The sequence below is a fragment of the Notolepis coatsorum genome (genome assembly GCF_963971535.1).
Source record: "Notolepis coatsorum genome assembly, chromosome: 17".
Lineage (NCBI taxonomy): Eukaryota > Metazoa > Chordata > Actinopteri > Aulopiformes > Paralepididae > Notolepis > Notolepis coatsorum.
In genome coordinates this window covers 75,926,896-75,946,206 of record NC_140181.1, presented here as the reverse complement: position 1 = coordinate 75,946,206, position 19,311 = coordinate 75,926,896, and the positions used below count along the sequence as shown (strand labels likewise).

General features: G+C 47.4%; 1 protein-coding gene across 1 annotated transcript in view; it reads right to left on the bottom strand.

The window, feature by feature from the left end:
* acss2 (acyl-CoA synthetase short chain family member 2) overlaps positions 1–17,593 on the bottom strand; it is a 70,077-nt gene extending 52,484 nt beyond the window's left edge. The window contains exons 1-2 of the mRNA XM_084333925.1: positions 16,789–17,593; positions 9,818–10,013 (exon numbers count right to left, since the gene is read on the bottom strand). Of these exons, the coding sequence (XP_084190051.1) occupies positions 9,818–10,013; positions 16,789–16,915 (323 nt within the window). The 5' untranslated portion in view covers positions 16,916–17,593. The remainder of the gene's footprint in view (positions 1–9,817; positions 10,014–16,788) is intronic.
* Between the last annotated feature and the right edge of the window lie 1,718 nt (positions 17,594–19,311).

Genomic DNA, 19,311 nt, shown 5'->3' with positions numbered 1-19,311 from the left:
TATGTGAGAAGACAAGAGAGCCATTCACTGTGGGCTCCTGTGTGTTCAGTGTTGGTGGCAGCATTCCACCCCATTGTCCCAGAGGGGCGCCCTCTCAAGACCAGAACCATCAATGGCCCCCCTTTAAAACATACACACACTTTCTCCAACACGTTAGGAACACATTTACCAACCCTGCAAACACAAGCATGGAATCACACAGTTCAACACTGTTTGACGAACAATGTCAGTTACCGTTGGCTGCCAGAGTTGTACCCTTCCTGCTGACCTGTTGTACTTGTAAGTCACTTTGGATAGAAGATGATGTCCAAAGCGACTTAAATGTAAATATGAGCCAACCGGAGTAGTGTATGGAGAACATGGTTTGGCCGCCGTAAAGCATGTCTTGCTCAAGGACACTTCGACACGCTGCTGGGAGGAGCGGGAATCGAACCGGGAACCTTCAGATTACCAGATGACCGCTTTACCTCCTTTACCACTGTCACCCCCTGTCGCATGTGTAACAGTAGGTCCTAGCAGGCACTCCTGGTGCTCAGAAGGATGGGCGCAATTGACCCATCTCAAACTGCATTTTCGTCTTCTTCTTTTTTTTTATATACTTTCTCTTTTCCCCCCTTTTTTCCGTTTTCCTCCCATCCCAATGTTAGTCGTTATGCCAATCCCCTACCTGGTAGTTGCGTGCTCTGCCCCCTACCGTCGGTCTGGGAGGGCGGAGACTATCACATGCTTCCTCCGACACATGTGTAGCCAATCTTTTCACCTGGCAGCGCGGACTCTCACTGGGGGGGTGTTGTGTAACATGTGGAGGACACTACCTCCCCCAGGATCCGACCTCGCTGTGCAGGCGCCCCGACCGATCTGTAGGAGTCGCTGTTTTACAACGACCAGGACCCACCCTCGCTGGGTTTTCCCACCCTCTAACACTGCCAATTGTGTTAGTATGGACGGTCTGCCAACCCGGAAGCACCACAGCTGGATTAGATCCCACTGTCTCTGTGGTGGTGGGCAGACGCTTAGACCGCTGCGCCACCCGGCCACCCTGCATTTTCTTCTTGATCCTCAGATGAGGAAAGCAAAAATTGTGATTGGAGGATTAATAAAAGAGGGCGGGATTTGAGATAGATCAATTGTGGAGTTGTACCCTTCCTGCTGACTTGTAGTTGTAGTACAGAACTTCGAAAGTCAGTTTGGATAAAAGCGAATTGACTAAATGTACATATGAGCCAATCAGAGTAGTGTATGGAGAACATCTTGTGTGATGGTGGTCACAAGGTACCAGCAGGCACCGAGCGCTCAGCACCCACCCTCCCGACAGTCTCGAACCCTCCACTCAGCACCACGTATGTTAAACACAGCGGTCTGATCCATCCCGCCACAAGACAAGGATCCAATTCAGGTGGTGAAGTGGAGGGTATTTAACTCAGGAGAGCTCTCTGCACCACAGAGAGCTGCACCACCACAGAGAGCTGCACCACAGAGAGCTGCACCACAGAGAGCTGCACCACCACAGAGAGCTGCACCACAGAGAGCTGCACCACAGAGAGCTGCACCACCACAGAGAGCTGCACCACCACAGAGAACTGCACCACAGAGAGCTGCACCACCACAGAGAGCTGCACCACCACAGAGAGCTGCACCACCACAGAGAGCTGCACCACCACAGAGAGCTGCACCACAGAGAGCTGCACCACCACAGAGAGCTGCACCACAGAGAGCTGCACCACAGAGAGCTGCACCACCACAGAGAGCTGCACCACAGAGAGCTGCACCACCACAGAGAGCTGCACCACCACAGAGAGCTGCACCACAGAGAGCTGCACCACCACAGAGAGCTGCACCACAGAGAGCTGCACCACCACAGAGAGCTGCACCACAGAGAGCTGCACCACAGAGAGCTGCACCACCACAGAGAGCTGCACCACAGAGCTGCACCACCACAGAGAGCTGCACCACAGAGAGCTGCACCACCACAGAGAGCTGCACCACAGAGAGCTGCACCACCACAGAGAGCTGCACCGCACCACCACAGAGAGCTACACCACCACAGAGAGCTGCACCACAGAGAGCTGCACCACAGAGAGCTGCACCACCACAGAGAGCTGCACCACCACAGAGAGCTGCACCACCACAGAGAGCTGCACCACAGAGAGCTGTACCACCACAGAGAGCTGCACCACAGAGAGCTGCACCACCACAGACTCACAGAGAGCTGCACCACAGAGAGCTGCACCACCACAGAGAGCTGCACCACCACAGAGAGCTGCACCACAGAGAGCTGCACCACCACAGAGAGCTGCACCACAGAGAGCTGCACCACAGAGAGCTGCACCACCACAGAGAGCTGCACCACCACAGAGAGCTGCACCACAGAGAGCTGCACCACCACAGAGAGCTGCACCACAGAGAGCTGCACCACCACAGAGAGCTGCACCACAGAGAGCTGCACCACAGAGAGCTGCACCACAGAGAGCTGCACCACAGAGAGCTGCACCACCACAGAGAGCTGCACCACAGAGAGCTGCACCACCACAGAGAGCTGCACCGCACCACCACAGAGAGCTACACCACCACAGAGAGCTGCACCACAGAGAGCTGCACCACAGAGAGCTGCACCACAGAGAGCTGCACCACCACAGAGAGCTGCACCACCACAGAGAGCTGCACCACAGAGAGCTGCACCACCACAGAGAGCTGCACCACAGAGAGCTGCACCACCACAGAGAGCTGCACCACCACAGAGAGCTACACCACCACAGAGAGCTGCACCACCACAGAGAGCTACACCACCACCAACAGAGAGTCCACTCACTGTGACGGTCCACTATATGTCAGACTGGGAGATGAAGAGTAGTTCTCCAAACTCCTGCACTGTATGATTGACAAATGCAGTGACTGAGTGGAAGTTGGAGTCCAAACATGACACTCCTAATAACGATAGGTTATGACTATTACCAAGTTCTGTTAGTTAGGGGCGATGCTTGGCATCACACTGCACTATCTCGCGTACGTGCACGCGTACTGAATAAACCACAAATGTACCTCTAATACCAGTATTAGTCTGACCACACCCCTCATCAGCTTACCTTCATAAGCAGGTGTGTGGTCACCTGCTCTCCTCCTTCCCAAGCTTTCACCACAAGGTGAGGTCAAGGGCTGCAGCGGCCGTCTGATGCCAAGCATCGCCCCTAACTAACAGAACTTGGTTATAGTCATAACCTATCGTTCTGTATCGTTAGTGGCTTAGCTTGGCATCACACTGCACAAGGGAGGCCAAGCGGAGCCACTGGCTGACAAATACACCCCGCTGACAGCCCCCCAAAACCATCAGAACAGGGAGGGCCGAGCCCCCCCGACCCCCCCTAATGGAGGGTATCCCCCCTATTAGAGGCTTCACGGGAAGGCGACGGACCCGACCGTGCGAAGAGGCACTCAAGCAACTTAACGCACAGGGTGAGCAGACCGCGGCTTGACCCCACGACTACACACACGCACAACCCGCATGCCACCCGGGAACGAACGGAGGAACAACCTCGTTACTGCCCCCAGAATCACGGGGTCAAGGGCAAACCCAACCCCGTGGCAAGGCCGTAGCAGCGGAGCGCGAAGGAAGACCCAGACCCACCAAAAGGACTGGACTCCCTGGAATGGGGGCCCGGAGAAGTCCATGATGCCAGCATCAAGACCCCACCAGGTGGGCACGTAGTGCCCCGCCCCCCACATCGCCAGCGTATTTGGACAAAGGCCCCCCAGTTACTGCACCTGGTAATCCCAGGCGGTATCCCAACCAAGTACTAACCAGGCCAGAACCTGCTTAGCTTCCGAGATCGGACGAGATCGGGCGTGTTCAGGTCGGTATGGCCGTAAGCCGAGCGGGCCCCGTCCCCCCAACAGTACACCGCCTGGCACACTAACCCTGCAGAACAGACAGTCAGCATGGCCGTAAGCACACAAAAAAGGTTAACCAACGGAAGCAGGCAGCGGGGAAAAACCAGGCAACAGGCTGTTAACCCTAGCCTGGAGACTGCGGACGAGACAGGCGCCAGAGGGGACAGCTGAACACAGCCGCCCCGGCGGAAGGAGCGTAAGCTGGCGGTGTTGCATGACCAAGCCTCCATTTAAAAACCCCCACCCAGAGGGGTCGAGGCAGAGAAGGCTGACACGATTGGCAGACGTCATGAACGTGCAGGGGCACCCTCAAACGGTGAACCCGGGAGTTGACACTGCTCCAACACACCAGGGAATCAACCACCTCGGTGTTACCCAATGCGGTGGTTGTTCCTATAACCCCTCAAGAAAAAACTCCAAAACACACCTGCGGGTATACACCGGCTATACCGCAGTACAAGTGTTTCAGTTTCCAAAAAGGGTTAACCCAGGCCTACGGGTCGCAAACATCACTTCGGACCGGGCCTGGCGGTACGGGAAGCACAGGGTCACCAGAGGAGGTCAAAAAACCACCCCCACAGGCCCCTCTTCGCCATGCGTGAGAGAGGAGCGAAAAATAATGGAGAACCAGCCCCTAAGCACACCGTACCTGGTATTCCCCGGCGGTCTCCCAACCAAGTACTAACCAGGACCAACCTGTGTAGCGGCCGAGATCCGACGAGATCGAGCGCGTACAGAATGGCATGGCTGTAAGCCATGACGACAGTGCTGAGTAAAAACATACCCAACCAGGGTCTCCATAGCGCTTAACCCTGTGACACCCAGACCGACCTGGCATTTTTCCCCCTGAAAAAAGCCCAAGTCCCTCAGGGTACCAGAACAGCAGATCTGCATCCCCGGCGGACAACGGGTTCAACTGATCTGGACCAGCGTGACCAGAACCAGTCCCGTGCCCTAACCACGCCGACATGCCTACTCCAGGAGAAGGGCAGATATGCGTGTTGATCTTAACATGAAAAGAAGGCGCCACCCAGACGTTCGGACGAACCGCGCCTGGTGGCCCACCCCAAGGGCGTGAGACCCCACCACATATGTTCAGATCCATCCCGTCATCATCCCCCAGACATGAACGAGAATCCGTCGACAACCCACCCAGGTCATGGGATGTGGTCGTCGGAAGAGGAAAAACCCCCCTCTCAGTTGCTTTATAAAAACGCTGTTTCAACCACAAGCAACCAAGGCGTGCCAGTCAATCGCCTGTTTACAGCGAGCTAGCACTATACGTGCGTCGGGACACACCCCCATCAATGAACAGGCTATTTAGACCTGTCATTGAATCCCCAAGGCGCCCAGGGGAACGACAAGAGGGGTATGACACTCCCTAACTCCAACACTTCTGGAATAGAAAGAAGGAAGCATCAACAGTATGTATCCCAGTCTACACAGCCGGGGTAAAAAATGTTCACATTTTTACATCCCACCACCCTCCCATAGGAAAGAGACGGGGATCCCCAGAGAGACTTCCCACGCGAGCTGTACAGATTGAAAAGAATATATTGCACCTTGAGCCATGTAAAAAACTGGTTTTAGGGCCTCCGGGGAAGAGGCACTGAACCCATACACACTCAATAAACGAATTGAATCGAATATACATACAATAGAAAAGGACCCTTCTCTTTGACAATCTGAGGAGGAAGGCTCTGTACTCTGATGGAGGCTTCCTCACATGGAAGAAGGAGTCCGAACTCACAGAAGGCCTGAATAGGCGCTTGGTGAGGAGGAGCCCTGACCACCCCCCCTGAAAACAGATCCATCACATGGACCTGAACAGCACACGGAAGTCCTACCAACAGAGACGCGCACGGTGACGTACTCTATGGCGGGGGAATTCCTGCGGTGCACACGCCCAATATACCAGGCCGTGGGACCAGGAACTCCCTCCCCCCCCCCCCCCCCCCCCCGTAACGTGCCGAACCGCCACGTGACGGGAACCTTGAAGGACAGGGGGTGTACCCCTGACCGACAGAACAATGGGGAGAGGAAAGGTTACCAGTTCACCCCTTTACGACCCCACACCCATGATACGACGTAACGACAAAAAGAGAATATGACACAGTCATAGTCAGCTCCATGAAGCGTTTCACAGCTCCACACAGCGCATGAGCTAACCTGCTATCTGATTTTTACTAAGGAAAAACACAGAATAGAGAGGGCTCTAAGAACCCCGGTCCAACATACACATGTGCTTCTGTGGCCAGTACAACCCAGTTGTAGGTCACATGACACACACAACCCATCATCACCTACAAAAAATGGCAAAAACACTCAACAGAGGAACGCCGTTTTTTTCACAATGAGAGAATACATCATTCTTGATTAGTATCGACCACAGGCCTTGCTAAGCACACATGACAGCAACCAAACCAATTTCCCTTTAGGAAATAAGTTTCTCCAGCAGATTTAGCACAACCTCAGCAATCAAGCTAAGAGTTACATCGTATCCCTACCACACAAAAGACACAATTAATGCACAACATGTCTGATAGGAGGTGATAAAGTCCCCAGGGAACCGGGGGGGAAAACACAATCCTCCTATTTTACCCTCAATACGGCCAGTTAAAACAGGAAAACCTGTTAATGTGTGAACACACTGTTCATTGTCATTACAGTCTGAGAAAGAACATTCTCTTACTCACTTGTCACCAAGCATAGCTTCATAGGTTAGTTACCTTAGTTGTGAGTAGACGGCCGTGTTTCTCACACAACAACCAGATCATTACATCCCGTTTGCACGGAGAAGCTAACTGCCAGTGACAAAAACAGCTCACACATAACCCGCAACGTATCCTAAATGCATTGTAGCAACACACGTTTTGGGAAAAACACCGTTATTCACAATACATTTAGCAAAGTAAAACCAGAAGACGTGTTATGAGGTCTGGTCAACCCCGTTCCTACCCGGAACGCAGATCAGCGAAGTGCAGTCTCAAGACACCGTAGAAACACAGCCGTCCTGTGTTGTTCGATCCGGGCAGCGTCGCCGCTCTACCCGTCGCAACGGTCCCTTTGTTGATGCAATCCTTGCCGTCCTGGCTCAGGGCAGGGTCGACGAAAACATCCCCTGTCAAGGATGACGTCGTGGTCAAGAGTGTAAAACATGTTAAAATCAAAGCACGTTCAACAGAATAGCATCAAGCTAACGATCAGAAGCGAGCTCACGACGGCGCGCGAGAAGCTAAGCTACCCCGCGCCAGGCCATGGCCATAGCAGCAAGCTAACGTTACCTAGCGACCACGACATGCTAGCCCCGCAGCTAACAGCTGACTGGCTAATGGTAGGCCCTAAGCAGGCCATGCAGCGATCCAGCAGGCTAACGCAGCAGTTAACAGCTGACTGGCTAACCGTAAGCTATGAACATGTAAACAATGACATAACACTCACCCAGACAGGCCGCCGTTCTGAACCTCTCCTCACTTTTTAAGAGAAAAGAGAAAACAAGATGTCAACACCGCTTCACAACGGTGACTTTACCACATCCGACGGAAATCAGCACAGTACCAACTGGCCTGTGTAGCTGACTTTGAACATGAATCTGCCGCTATCGCACATTACATGCACATATCCCCTCGTGAAGGAATACTCTCATTTGGATATGAAAGATGGGGCCTTAACACGGTGACAGAGAGAATCCACTCGTCCAGAACACACAGGGATCACCAGTGTCAATGGTCGCGGCCCACTAGTTAAAACTATAATGGTCTCCAGACCAAGGCCTTCTGTCGCCTAGGTGGCTGAACAAAGGACCCTAGCCTGGGGCCGGTTTCCATAAACTTTGTCAAGTAGCCCCCATAGCACTAACAGACAAGTGGAGCCCGCCAGCAAACACTACTCACCCAACCTGGAACGCACCGCTCCTCACAACAGCGGCATGTCCGACAGTTCAGCTGTGGCCTGACAGGTTTCACCCCAACAAACACAGCAAGGAACTGCAGTTGAGAAGCATGCAGCGGCGTGCTCCAAATACGAAAACCGGTGGAGGGTTTTTAGAATGATCATCATCTTCTAGACACTCCAGTACGAAGACAATATCGCCGTATTTTCTCGAAAAATAGTGAGAGAGAAAATAAAGATATGATGTCAACGTATCCTCGTTTCCCAAAGCTGTTCCTAATCCAATTTCTTCCATCATGGTGTCAAGTGTGGGGATCTACCGAGGCACTTCTTCCTTGTGGTGAAAGCGAGAAGGAGGAGAGCAGGTGACCACACACCTGCTTATGAAGGTAAGCTGATGAGGGGTGTGGTCAGACTAATACTGGTATTAGAGGTACATTTGTGGTTTATTCAGTACGCGTGCACGTACGCGAGATAGTGCAGTGTGATGCCAAGCTAAGCCACTAACGATACAGAACCACAGATTACGCATCAAATATTGTGACATAATGTGGAGGAACACAAACACATTGCGAAACACAAACCCTGCAGACATGCAGTTCTCGCTTTCTATCTCTCCCTCTCGGAATCAGACCCAAGGGGCAGAGTAACAGTTTTAACGGCCTCACAGGCCCCTTTTTGGCGCACATGTGCACACAGACAGAACATGCAACTCTCTCCCCCTCTCTGCATGTAATCATCAGCCAATGATCCAAAGAGAAAGAGTGAGGGAATTGGCAGCTTTCACAAGAAAAACAAACACAAACACACACACTCAAGCAAATTAGGAAATACTGTGTCTGTCTCTCTCTTTCCAATTAGGAAATGCAGGACAATCCAAAGCGCTTTACAACTCATGCCTTACATTCACCCATTCAGTCACACATTCATACACCGATGGTGGAGGTCAGGCAACCATGCAAGGTGCCGACCTGCTCACTCTCACACTGCATTAGGAAATGGGCACAAACTCAAAACACACACCTAACACCCGCCCACTCTAATAACTAACCAGTAGTGGATATTCCAGTCCACACACTCACACACTAAAGGCATAAAAAAATTGTTTGGTTCCTGTTGGTTGTCAGTTAAGGCCATGGGTAGGTAGGGAATTTATTTTATTTTATTTTTTCCCACGGCAACTATGGATAGGGAATTTCTTTATTTAATTAAAATGTTCACGACAACATGGATGCATGTACTCTGCCAGCATGTTTAATATCCATAATACTAAAGGTTTGACTAAGATTTTTATGAAATTTTATTGTAAAAAATTAAAAATTAAAAAAAAATAAAAAGAAATTTTTTTAACTCATAAAATAAATTGGGTCGTACTCGCACCTAAATCGGCAGGGTCGGTCGGCAACCGGAACCAACCCATTTTTTTTTTAGTAGTAATCTAGTTTAGTATATCATCATGGGTGATCTAATCCAGGAGATTATTAGTGGCTGCTCCCACTTGACAAACAAACACATCCCTCTCACACACTCTTGTACTAGGCTACTAAATCTCAGAGTCTTCCGTCATGGATGTTGTGAACTTGTGATCCAGTAACTACATTGTAACAACATTTTGGTGGAAGATTTTTTTCATACACTCCACAGTATGCACACACAGTCACACACCCATACCAGTGGTACTGTAGACACACATCTCTCGCACTCTCTCCCACACACACCCACATCTCTCTCTCTCTCCCACACACAAACCCAACACACACACACACATATCTCGCAGTATCTCAGACACACACCCACATCTCGCAGTCTCTCACACACACAAACCCAACACACATATCTCACTCTCTCCCACACGCAAACGCACACACACAAACCCAACAAACATCTCTCACACACAAAACTAACACACATCTCTCACTCTCTCACACACACAAAACTAACACACATCTCTCACACTCACACACACAAAACTAACAGACATCTCTCACACAAATGTCACCATCTGCTTCTGCAACACATAAAACAGACTCTTAATACCAACCAGTAGAAAGCTACTTTGTCTCCTAGTTTCCTGTCGTGAACATTGCGGTCCAGCAGATTATAGCAGATGTTGGTGGAGGCGCCCTCCATGCACTTGACGAAGATCTCTCCTTTAGTCACGTCAAAGTTGTAGTCCAGGAAGCTGCCTGTGTGCTTGGTCTTCCAGAAGAAGTCTTTGGCGATGTCTCCCCAGAACTCTGAAAGGACAGGAAGACGAGAAACGTGAGGGCGCGTCAATGCGATCTGACGGGCTTTAAAAGTAGACTCTTTAACAACGTCAAACGGAAACCTTTAAGCAAAAGAGACCCGCTTGGTATTCAGGGTTTCCCATTAATGACCTAGACTGTGGCGGGCCGCCACAGTTGTATAATGAACAAAAAAATGTAATATATATATATTTTTTTTTACTATTTTTAATTTTTTTTTTTATATAAAGTTTGCCAATAGGGATGTATCAGTAGTATTGGCAGTGGTAATAGTCATAATAGTAATCCACTATATTTTTTTTATTTTCTAAAAAATAAACCAGTTCAACACAGTTGGGAAGCACTAGTCTAGTCGATTTTGTGCTTTGAGCACAAAGTTCATCTGAGCTCTAGCCTCTTTATTTTGCTCTCAAAGTGCACCAGATTGATGCATTTAACTTTAAAATGTACAACAACAACAAAAATCCAGGGGGGCATGCCCCCGGACCCCCCTAGAGGGTCAGAGGTTCACCCCCCATAGTCTCTGAAAATCTTGTGGTATTGCTATTGTTTACATGTTTTATTTTGGTCTGATGTGTGGGTTGGTGTTGCGTGGGCCACACCTGAGGTTCTGCCAAGAGAGCTCTGGCTCACAGAGTTGATCTAACAAGTGCACTGCTAGCGCTGTACAGGTGCTCTAAAGAATGGGTGCGATTTACCCATCACAAACTCTGCCCTTTTTTCTTGATCCTCGGATGAGGAACACAACAGCTGTGATTGGAGGATCAAGAAAAGAGGGCGGGTTTGAGATAGATCAAGTGTGGAGTCGTTATACGGGCGCTCCTTCTGAGCACCTAACAATAAAAGTTCCACAGGGGAGTATTTGACACATACAATATCAACTGAAATGCAGCCATTTTGAAAAACATCCACATAGACCTGATGTGAGGGATGGAGTTGAGTGGAGATAGAGGAGGGGTTGCTATTGCTGGCCATACCTCAGGCTCTGCCAAGAGAGGTCTGGTTTACACAGTTGATTTAACAAGTGCACTTGATTTAACAAGTTACTTAACTCCAACTGACACGTCAGACCACAATAAAATAAAATTATGTGAACAAAGTGCAGTAGCAAGCAGGGCTCTCTTGCCTAGAGGTGGCTGTTTGACGAATTTAGAGAGTCTAGCACAATTTTGTTCCCTTACTTCTTTAGCTGCACCAAAATCGAAATGCCAGGTGAAATGAGGAATCTACAAGCCACCTGTTATTTCCATGCACTGCAAAGGGACTTCAAGGTGTGGCGACTATGTTTTAGCATGGGCCTGGGCCACTCCATTGCGAATCACAGCATGGGAAACATTTGGTACAGTATGAGGAGGAAAGTAGTCATATTGGTCCAATCAGCAAGTATGTTACTGACAATGATGTAGTACTTGTACTTTGTCCGTCAGGGGGAAATGTTGCATAGGTGAACCTCTAATAGAATCTAATAAATAAATAAATACATATAAAACATCGGGGGGAAACACTGCCATTCAAAGGTACAATCATCTGCACTTTCACTGGTCAGTGAGTGTGCCTACACTTGCATGGTCTCCTTTTTAGCAAGGAACGTTACCATTTACAGAGTTGATTTAACAAGTGCACTGCAGTGCCAACGCTGTACATGTGCTCAGAAGGATGGGTGCAATCGTTTACCCATCTCAAACTCTGCCCTGTTTTCTTGATCAGCAACAGCTGTGATTGGAGGATCAAGAAAAGGGGGCTGGGTTTGAGATAGATCAGTTGTGGAGTCATTATAACCTGTATACTGAGCTCCTAACAATAAAGGTTTCACTGGTGAGTCTTTCCAATATGGCTGCCTGCTGTAACCGCTATCAAAAGGAAATGGGTAATTTCTGTGCAGTATGTAAAATATTGGAAAGGCACAATATTACTGTTCCACTGCAACTTGTTTACAAGATCTAGTAAACACCAAATGATAAATAAAAAAAACATTTAATACATTTCTCACGTCAACACATAGCAAGCATTGTTTTGCACATAGCAACCATTGTTTCTTCCAATATGGAGGACAAATGGGCATTCTAAACATTCTGTGAAAGGCCACTATTACAATGGTGTCAAAGATACACTTTTCAAAGCTGTAGTTGGACAGCCTCTCTCCTTCCCTATTCTCTCTCGCACTGCTATGGCCACAGAAAGGCTCACTGCCTTGCAGGGCAATGAAAGTCCAGGGCCGGGCCCTCATGCATCAACGTGTTCTACGCACAGATCTGTGCTTACCCTGTGCGTACGATCATTTCTAAGCAAAGAGTGGGATTCATCAACTTCAACTTGAACTTGACTTCGTGCGTACATCTACGCACAGGTCAGACCTGGCGTACCTAGCGCCCAGTGGTAGAATATATTATTACAACAAGGAAATGAGCTTCTGTGCATAATAACACTGGCACGTTCTGTACGAACCGTAGTTCATTATAGTTCATTGTAAAATAGCAACAGTAGTGTAATTATGGTCAAAACCCTATAAATAGCATTTGGAATAATAGATCTTTCTCTCAGAATGAATGCAGCATGGTTTATATAGCGTTATCGGAATATACGGGGTGTAGGCTACTGACTGACTGCGCTCCGCGTAGCTTGATTGATTGATTGATTGAAAAGTTTATTAACAGATTGCAGAATGGGTACAGTACAGTACAGCTCAGTACATACAATTGTTAATTGGGGATGCAGACCAACTTCCGTCATGTTTACATCAGGGTCCCCCATTTCCAATTCATCATAAATCATAAAGCTCAACTCGTTATTATTCTGCGCAGACCGCAGAAACACGGGAACGTTTTGATTATATTTAAAAGGCTTTACGTTAAACGAAACAAGTGGAACTTCGAAGCTGTAAGCAGAATACAAGGCATATGAATATAGTGTTCTTCCCCCTTTTTACTGTATAAGAAAGAATAGACAACGCATTGCAATGACACTATAGTGGACGGACTATGTATATGATGGGATTCAAGTTCGCGTTTTTGTTGCTCATAGGCATGCTGTCAGAGTATGATATCTTAATCAAACATTCTAGAACATTTGTCGTCACAGATCATGTCCTAATAGAACATAGGCTATGGCATGGATCGTGATATTGTGTGGACTGTTATTATTACTGTACACCGGTACCACCCATTGCGACAACAGCCTTGTGAGTCCCGCACACAAACATGATGGAATTCAAGTTCATGTATTGAAAGGCAGGCTATCATACATGCAGTGAGATTCATTGTTCTTGTATATGCTCTCGTATTATATTGTTTATATAGGCTACCCAATACTGACATCAAAATAGATTGTAGTATGCCTCTAGAAATCATATGCAGCAGGTAGAAGATTGACGGGGGATCCATCGCGATTTGGAATCAAATTGAGGAGAACTTTAATCCCTGGGGTATTAATCAAACAACACGGGAAAAGGCAGTCATATTCCAGCGCGGTCTTTATTAGCCGACAACAAAATAGATGCATCTAAAAATCATATAGCCAATCGAACACAACTAATAAAGGCATTCATATTACAGCACGGTTATAATGACACACAACCAACGCCAAACAGTGGTCAACGAACGGTCTTTATTAGTATTTTGAGCTGTCCAGGCAGAATTGCAGCAATGGTCTTAGGGAGCCGTTGATATCTGACATCACCGTTTACAAGTCCGCCTTTTATTTATCCCACAATACGCGATAGTGTCTTCTTGGTTCGACAGCAGTGAATTCTCCGTGGAGTTTCTCAGTGTCCCGCTCGGGTCCGTCCATTATTTCACATCCCATGGGGGGTGTTTCCTCATTTTCATGACCATATATGGATAATCATGCACGAGCATTGACGGTAGAACAAAGTGGTATTCATCAACACGGAGGACCATAGAGCCTGCGTACGCACGTGTGATGAATGCCGACTTCCCTGTGCGTGCGCTAGTTCTACATTCCGTGCTTACGTGTGGAAGTAGGTCAAGTTCTACGTCCACGTTGATGCATGAGGGCCCAGGGCCCTCATTCACCAACGTGACTTACGCACAGATATGTGCTTAAGCTGTGCGTACGACCATTTCTAAGCAAAGAGTGGGATTCATCAATTTCAACTTGAACTTGACTTCGTGCTTATGTGTACGCACAGCTCTGAGCATGCTTAGCTGACGCCCAGTGGTAGAATATCGTTACTACGGCACAAGCGCTCCTCAGTACATGCATTCGTTTCAACGCGGAAATAAAGACACTGGCGCGTGTTCTGTATGACCCCCGTAATTCATTATAGTTCATTGTGAAATAGCGATATTAGTGTAATTATTGTCAAACCCTAAATAGCATGTGGAATAGGTCTTTCTCTCTGGGACCCAAATTGGAGCTATGAGCTTAAAAGCTTTTCCGTGCTTATTTGAGAAGGTCCAGCTGCAGAGCCGGAGAGACAGACAGCAGAGAGACAGACAGACAGATAGACACTGTTCCACAGTGTGTGTGTGTGACCACTAGTCTCCTAGTAGAGACCCCCCCCCCTCTGGACCACCTCCCAGTAGAGACCCCCCCCCTCTGGACCACCTCCTAGTAGAGACAAGTTTTCTGAAATGTATGTTTATATATGCAAATGAGGCACTTCCCCATTAAATATGTGGACATTTATGGATGCAATAAGGCAAAATGAAGTAAAATGAACAACTAAATGTGTGTTATTGACGTTTTATTGTCACTAGTTTCATAGAAGACATGTTTAGGAAGCAAAATATAACAAAATCTCAAAATCAACAAAAAAAGTATATTTGCCTATTCACCTGCAGTGTCTCGCCTTAATCCTCATCTTCGTCTTCTTCCTAGAGAAGTCTCTACTAGGAGGTGGTCCAGAGGGGGGGGGGCTGAGTCTCTACTATTAGACTAGTAGTCACACACGCACGCACACACGCAAACACACACACACACACACAGACAGACACTGTTCTGTCTGTCTGTCTGTTTGTCTCTCTGCTGTCTGTCTCTCTGCTGTCTCTCTCAAAATAGTATAAGTGCTATCTTGGCCCTGAGAGTTGCTCTCCGGCTCTGCAGCTGGACCCTTCTCCAATCAGCACGAAAAAAGCTATAAGCTTATAAAACGATTTAATATGCTAAACTTCGTTTTAAATTCCTTAATTCACTTTTGTTTATTTCATAAAGATTTTCCCGACATAATGCTACCTGCCCCGACCAGATCCGTGACTCTGTTGCGATACAGATGAATTATCTACTCAGAAAGCTTATAAAACAATTTAATATGCTAAACTTTGTTTTTAAATTCTTTAATTCACTTTTGTTTATTTCATAAGGATTTTCCCGACATAATGCTACCTGCCCCGACCAGATCCGTGACTCTGTTGCGATACAGATGAATTATCTACTCAGAATAGTATTATAAAGTGGCTATCTTTTATGCTGTAGATCACTGCTGGTATGTGCGTGCAGAACCTTTATTTCAGCGGGGACTGTAGTATTTATTTGACGTTACTGTACAATATATGTGTATTAAAAGACGGAGCTGTCTTTTATTGTATTATAATAATTATTAATATTAAAAATAAATTAAGAAAGGCATTCTTATTCCAGCATGCATTAATGACACTAACGGCCAACGGCAAAACAGTGGTTAATGGTCTTTATTAGTGTTTGCGGTGTCCAGGCAGCAATGGTCTTTTAGGAAGTTAATAGATATAATATCAGACAGTGTACAACACCCTCGGCTTAGTCCACTTTTCCACATTTCATGGGGGTGGTCCACTATATGGTTAATCGAATAATCGGGTGGTTCTGGTATGCAAATACGTGAAAGTGTGCACGAGCCTCGGCGCAGGGCCACGGTGATATTTATCATGACAGGTGTGCGTAGAACCTGCGTACGCACGTGTGGTAAATCCCGTTTATTTTGTGCGTGCACTCATTCTAAATTCTGTGCTTACGTGTGGAAATAGAACATTTTCCACGTCACGTTGATGAATGAGGGCCCTGGCACCTGCATAACTGACGTTATGACTTTATTAAGCACACAATAGTGTTATTTACCGAACAAATGCAATATTTTGTATGCAGTCATATGAATCATTATTGTACATTTATTAAGCTATACCCATGATGCCAAACTACACTGTCAAGCAAGTTTGTGCACCCATTTTAATTTACATATTATGTTCTTCTTGTGCCCCAGGACATTCTTATTTGTATTTGTGCACCACTCTCCCCATAAGCTAGAAATCAGAGAGAACCCTCCAAACTGGGGTGTTCAATCTGGGGCTGCTCCATATAGACAATGAATGGCCTCATAACATTAGAGCCCCCGTCCATTGCCTATGGAGCAGCCCCAGATGTTTACATCACCGATTGGAGGGTTCTCTCTCCGATGTCTAACTTTAGGGGAGGGTGGTGCATGTGCACAGATACTGACAGAACTGTCCTGGAGCACAGGGAAAACATGTGAATTCTTAAAATAAATCAAGGCTCAAGGCAGATTGATAGAATTTGATAGCATAAATGCTGTCTGAATACAGAGAATGCTTTGATAGGGATGATCCCATACAGGTGTATTTAAAACACAACAAGACGAAAGTCTTTCTCTGGTCTGCATTCCCCTTAACAATTGTGTGTATTGAGCCGTACTGTATTGTACCCATTCTGCAATCTCAATCTGTTAATAACATTTTCAATCAATCAAAACGTTTAAAAGCATAAAACACGGAAAGGTGGTCTTCCCACAGTTTTGAAATGTCAACGTTCAACTTACCATCGGGGTTCTCTATGGACTTCACATAGAGCTCTTTGTATTTGTCAAAGTTAGGGACGTGAGCCGACTTCTTAAGGTCCCCGTTTGCGTGGTAAACGTCTTCTCCTGGTACTTTATCGGGAATCATGTTTGGTTTGAGTTTATATCAACTTTATTATAGTACCGAGTTACTAGTCTGTGACAGACAGGTATAACTCGCTGCCTAGCGTTACTTCAGCTACGAATCTAAGTGATGATGACGCTATCGATTAACTTATCGATGCTGTCCGGTGATCGAACTGGTGCGAGGACTCGACAGATGGCGAGGACGTTGCGAAGATAACAATGTAATTAATACAGCTTGCTAGTTATCTAGCTAGTAGCTAACCTAACGCAAAGTTCCTTCAGACTTCCTTGTTTTGAAGACGCTTCGCACACCGTGCCTTCTTCCCAGACTGCGCATGCATGAGGAGAGGACCTGTACTCCTGCAGGACGGAGGCTCTGTCTGTGCAACAACGGTAGCTTCTCAAGTGAACCCCTTTTGCCGTATCTTCCACTGGACCAGAGTGTGTGCAGATAGCTAGCGAGCTAACAGGCTAAGCTAGCTCACTTGCTACTACTAGTAGAGGAAAAGAGGACGAGACACACAGATGCACTTGCGCGCAAAGAGGCCGCTCTGTCTTGTCGTGCAGACTTTGAATTGTGTTCCATTCAAATAATAAAACGTGGCGCCTTTTAAGCCCAAAATAAAAATGTTTATATTGCACAAATGTGTACACAAAAATATTGCCGATGTTGTCCCCGGCGGGTCGGTCACTTGCTTTCAAGTCCTTTCTTCTTGTGACAGCAGCAGCAGCGGGGACATGGAGAGCGCGTGCAGCGTCCGCCTGGCCCCTCTCGCTGTCCAATCAGATCATAGCAAGACGATGACGCTGAACAGGTCAAATCAAGACAGGGACGCTATCTGCAAACTGAATGAATGAATGAATGAATGACCGATTTAACCGATTGCAGAATAAGTACAATACAGTACGGCTCAATACACACAATTGTTAAGGGGATGCAGACCTGAGAAAGACGTTTGTCTTGTTTCCATCAGGGTCCCCCATTTTCAATTCATATAGGTAGCTGATGATGTTGCGCCACAAACACGAGAATACATAAACATGTCCACATTTAAAGGCACAGTCACTTCCCTCTGTTGCGTGTGTGTGCGTGTGTGCGTGTGTGTGTGACCACTGACCATACAAGATTGTACATCATTTCCATCTTTTAAATTCAATCTAAAAAAAATGGTTACTCGACAACCAAACCTGTGATCATGTATAGTCAAATTATATTGTAGTGCACCATTTATACCTTGTACTTTTTTCTGTATGTATGTTTTTATGCCTTGTCTCATAGCATGTTATGCTTCACTGCCTGCATGTTTCGTTTTTATGCTTTGTGTGGGGACTGTGGATGAAAATTAGCATCCTTACTAAATCCGGTGTATTTACACTGCATTTATTTGTAGTGTCCAGTAATATGCTCTGTCCCGTCTAAATAAACAAATAAATAAATAAACCACGAGGTGATGTTACCAGTCAGGATGCTCTCTATCGTGCACAAGTAGAAGTTCTTGAGGATCTTCTGACTCACTTTGAACTGTGTGTGGTCCATGTCAAGTCCTCGGATATGTGGACTCCGAGGTACTTAAAACTGTTCACTCTCTCGACCGGTGCCCCGTCGATGCTGAGGGGGCTGTAGTCCCTGGCCCCCGATCTCCTAAAGTCCACAATCATCTCTTTCGTTTTGCTGACGTTCAGGGAGAGGCTGTTCTCCTGACACCACCGCGCCAGATCCTCTACCTCTTCCAGGTAGGCCCTCTCATCGTTTGCAAAGATCAGGCCCACCACTACTGTGTCGTCAGCAAACTTGATGATTGTGTTGTTGTTCCGCTGTGCCACACAGTCATGTGTGTACAACGAGTAGAGGAGGGGGCTCAGAACACAGCCCTGGGAGGCCCCTGTGTTGAGAGTGATGGAGGAGGAGGTGCAGTTGCCTGCTCTCACCACCTGGGGTATTCCTGTCAGGAAGTCCAAGACCCACTGGCAGAGGTCATAGTTCAAGCCCAGGTCCCTGAGCTTGGCTACGAGTTTGGAGGGGACTATGGTATTGAATGCTGAGCTGTAGTCGAATATCATTCTCACATAGTTCCCCTGCCTCTTGTCCAGGTGTGATGCTGCTGTGTGCAGCACATGGGCTATGGCGTCCTCCGTGGACCTGTTGGGGCGATATGCAAATTGCAGGGGGTCCAGGTTGTTGGGGAGGGAGGAACAGTTGTAGCCCTTCACTAGCTTCTCAAAGCACTTCATGGCTATGGAGGTGAGCTACAGGGCGATAGTCATTAAGGCAAGCGGGCGTGGACTTTTTGGGTACAGGGATAATGGTGGACTTCTTCAGACAGGTATGGATGACAGCCTGTTCTAAGGACAGGTTGAATATGTCAGTGAATACCGGGGCCAATTGGTCGCACAGACTTTTAGGATGCGGCCGGGGAT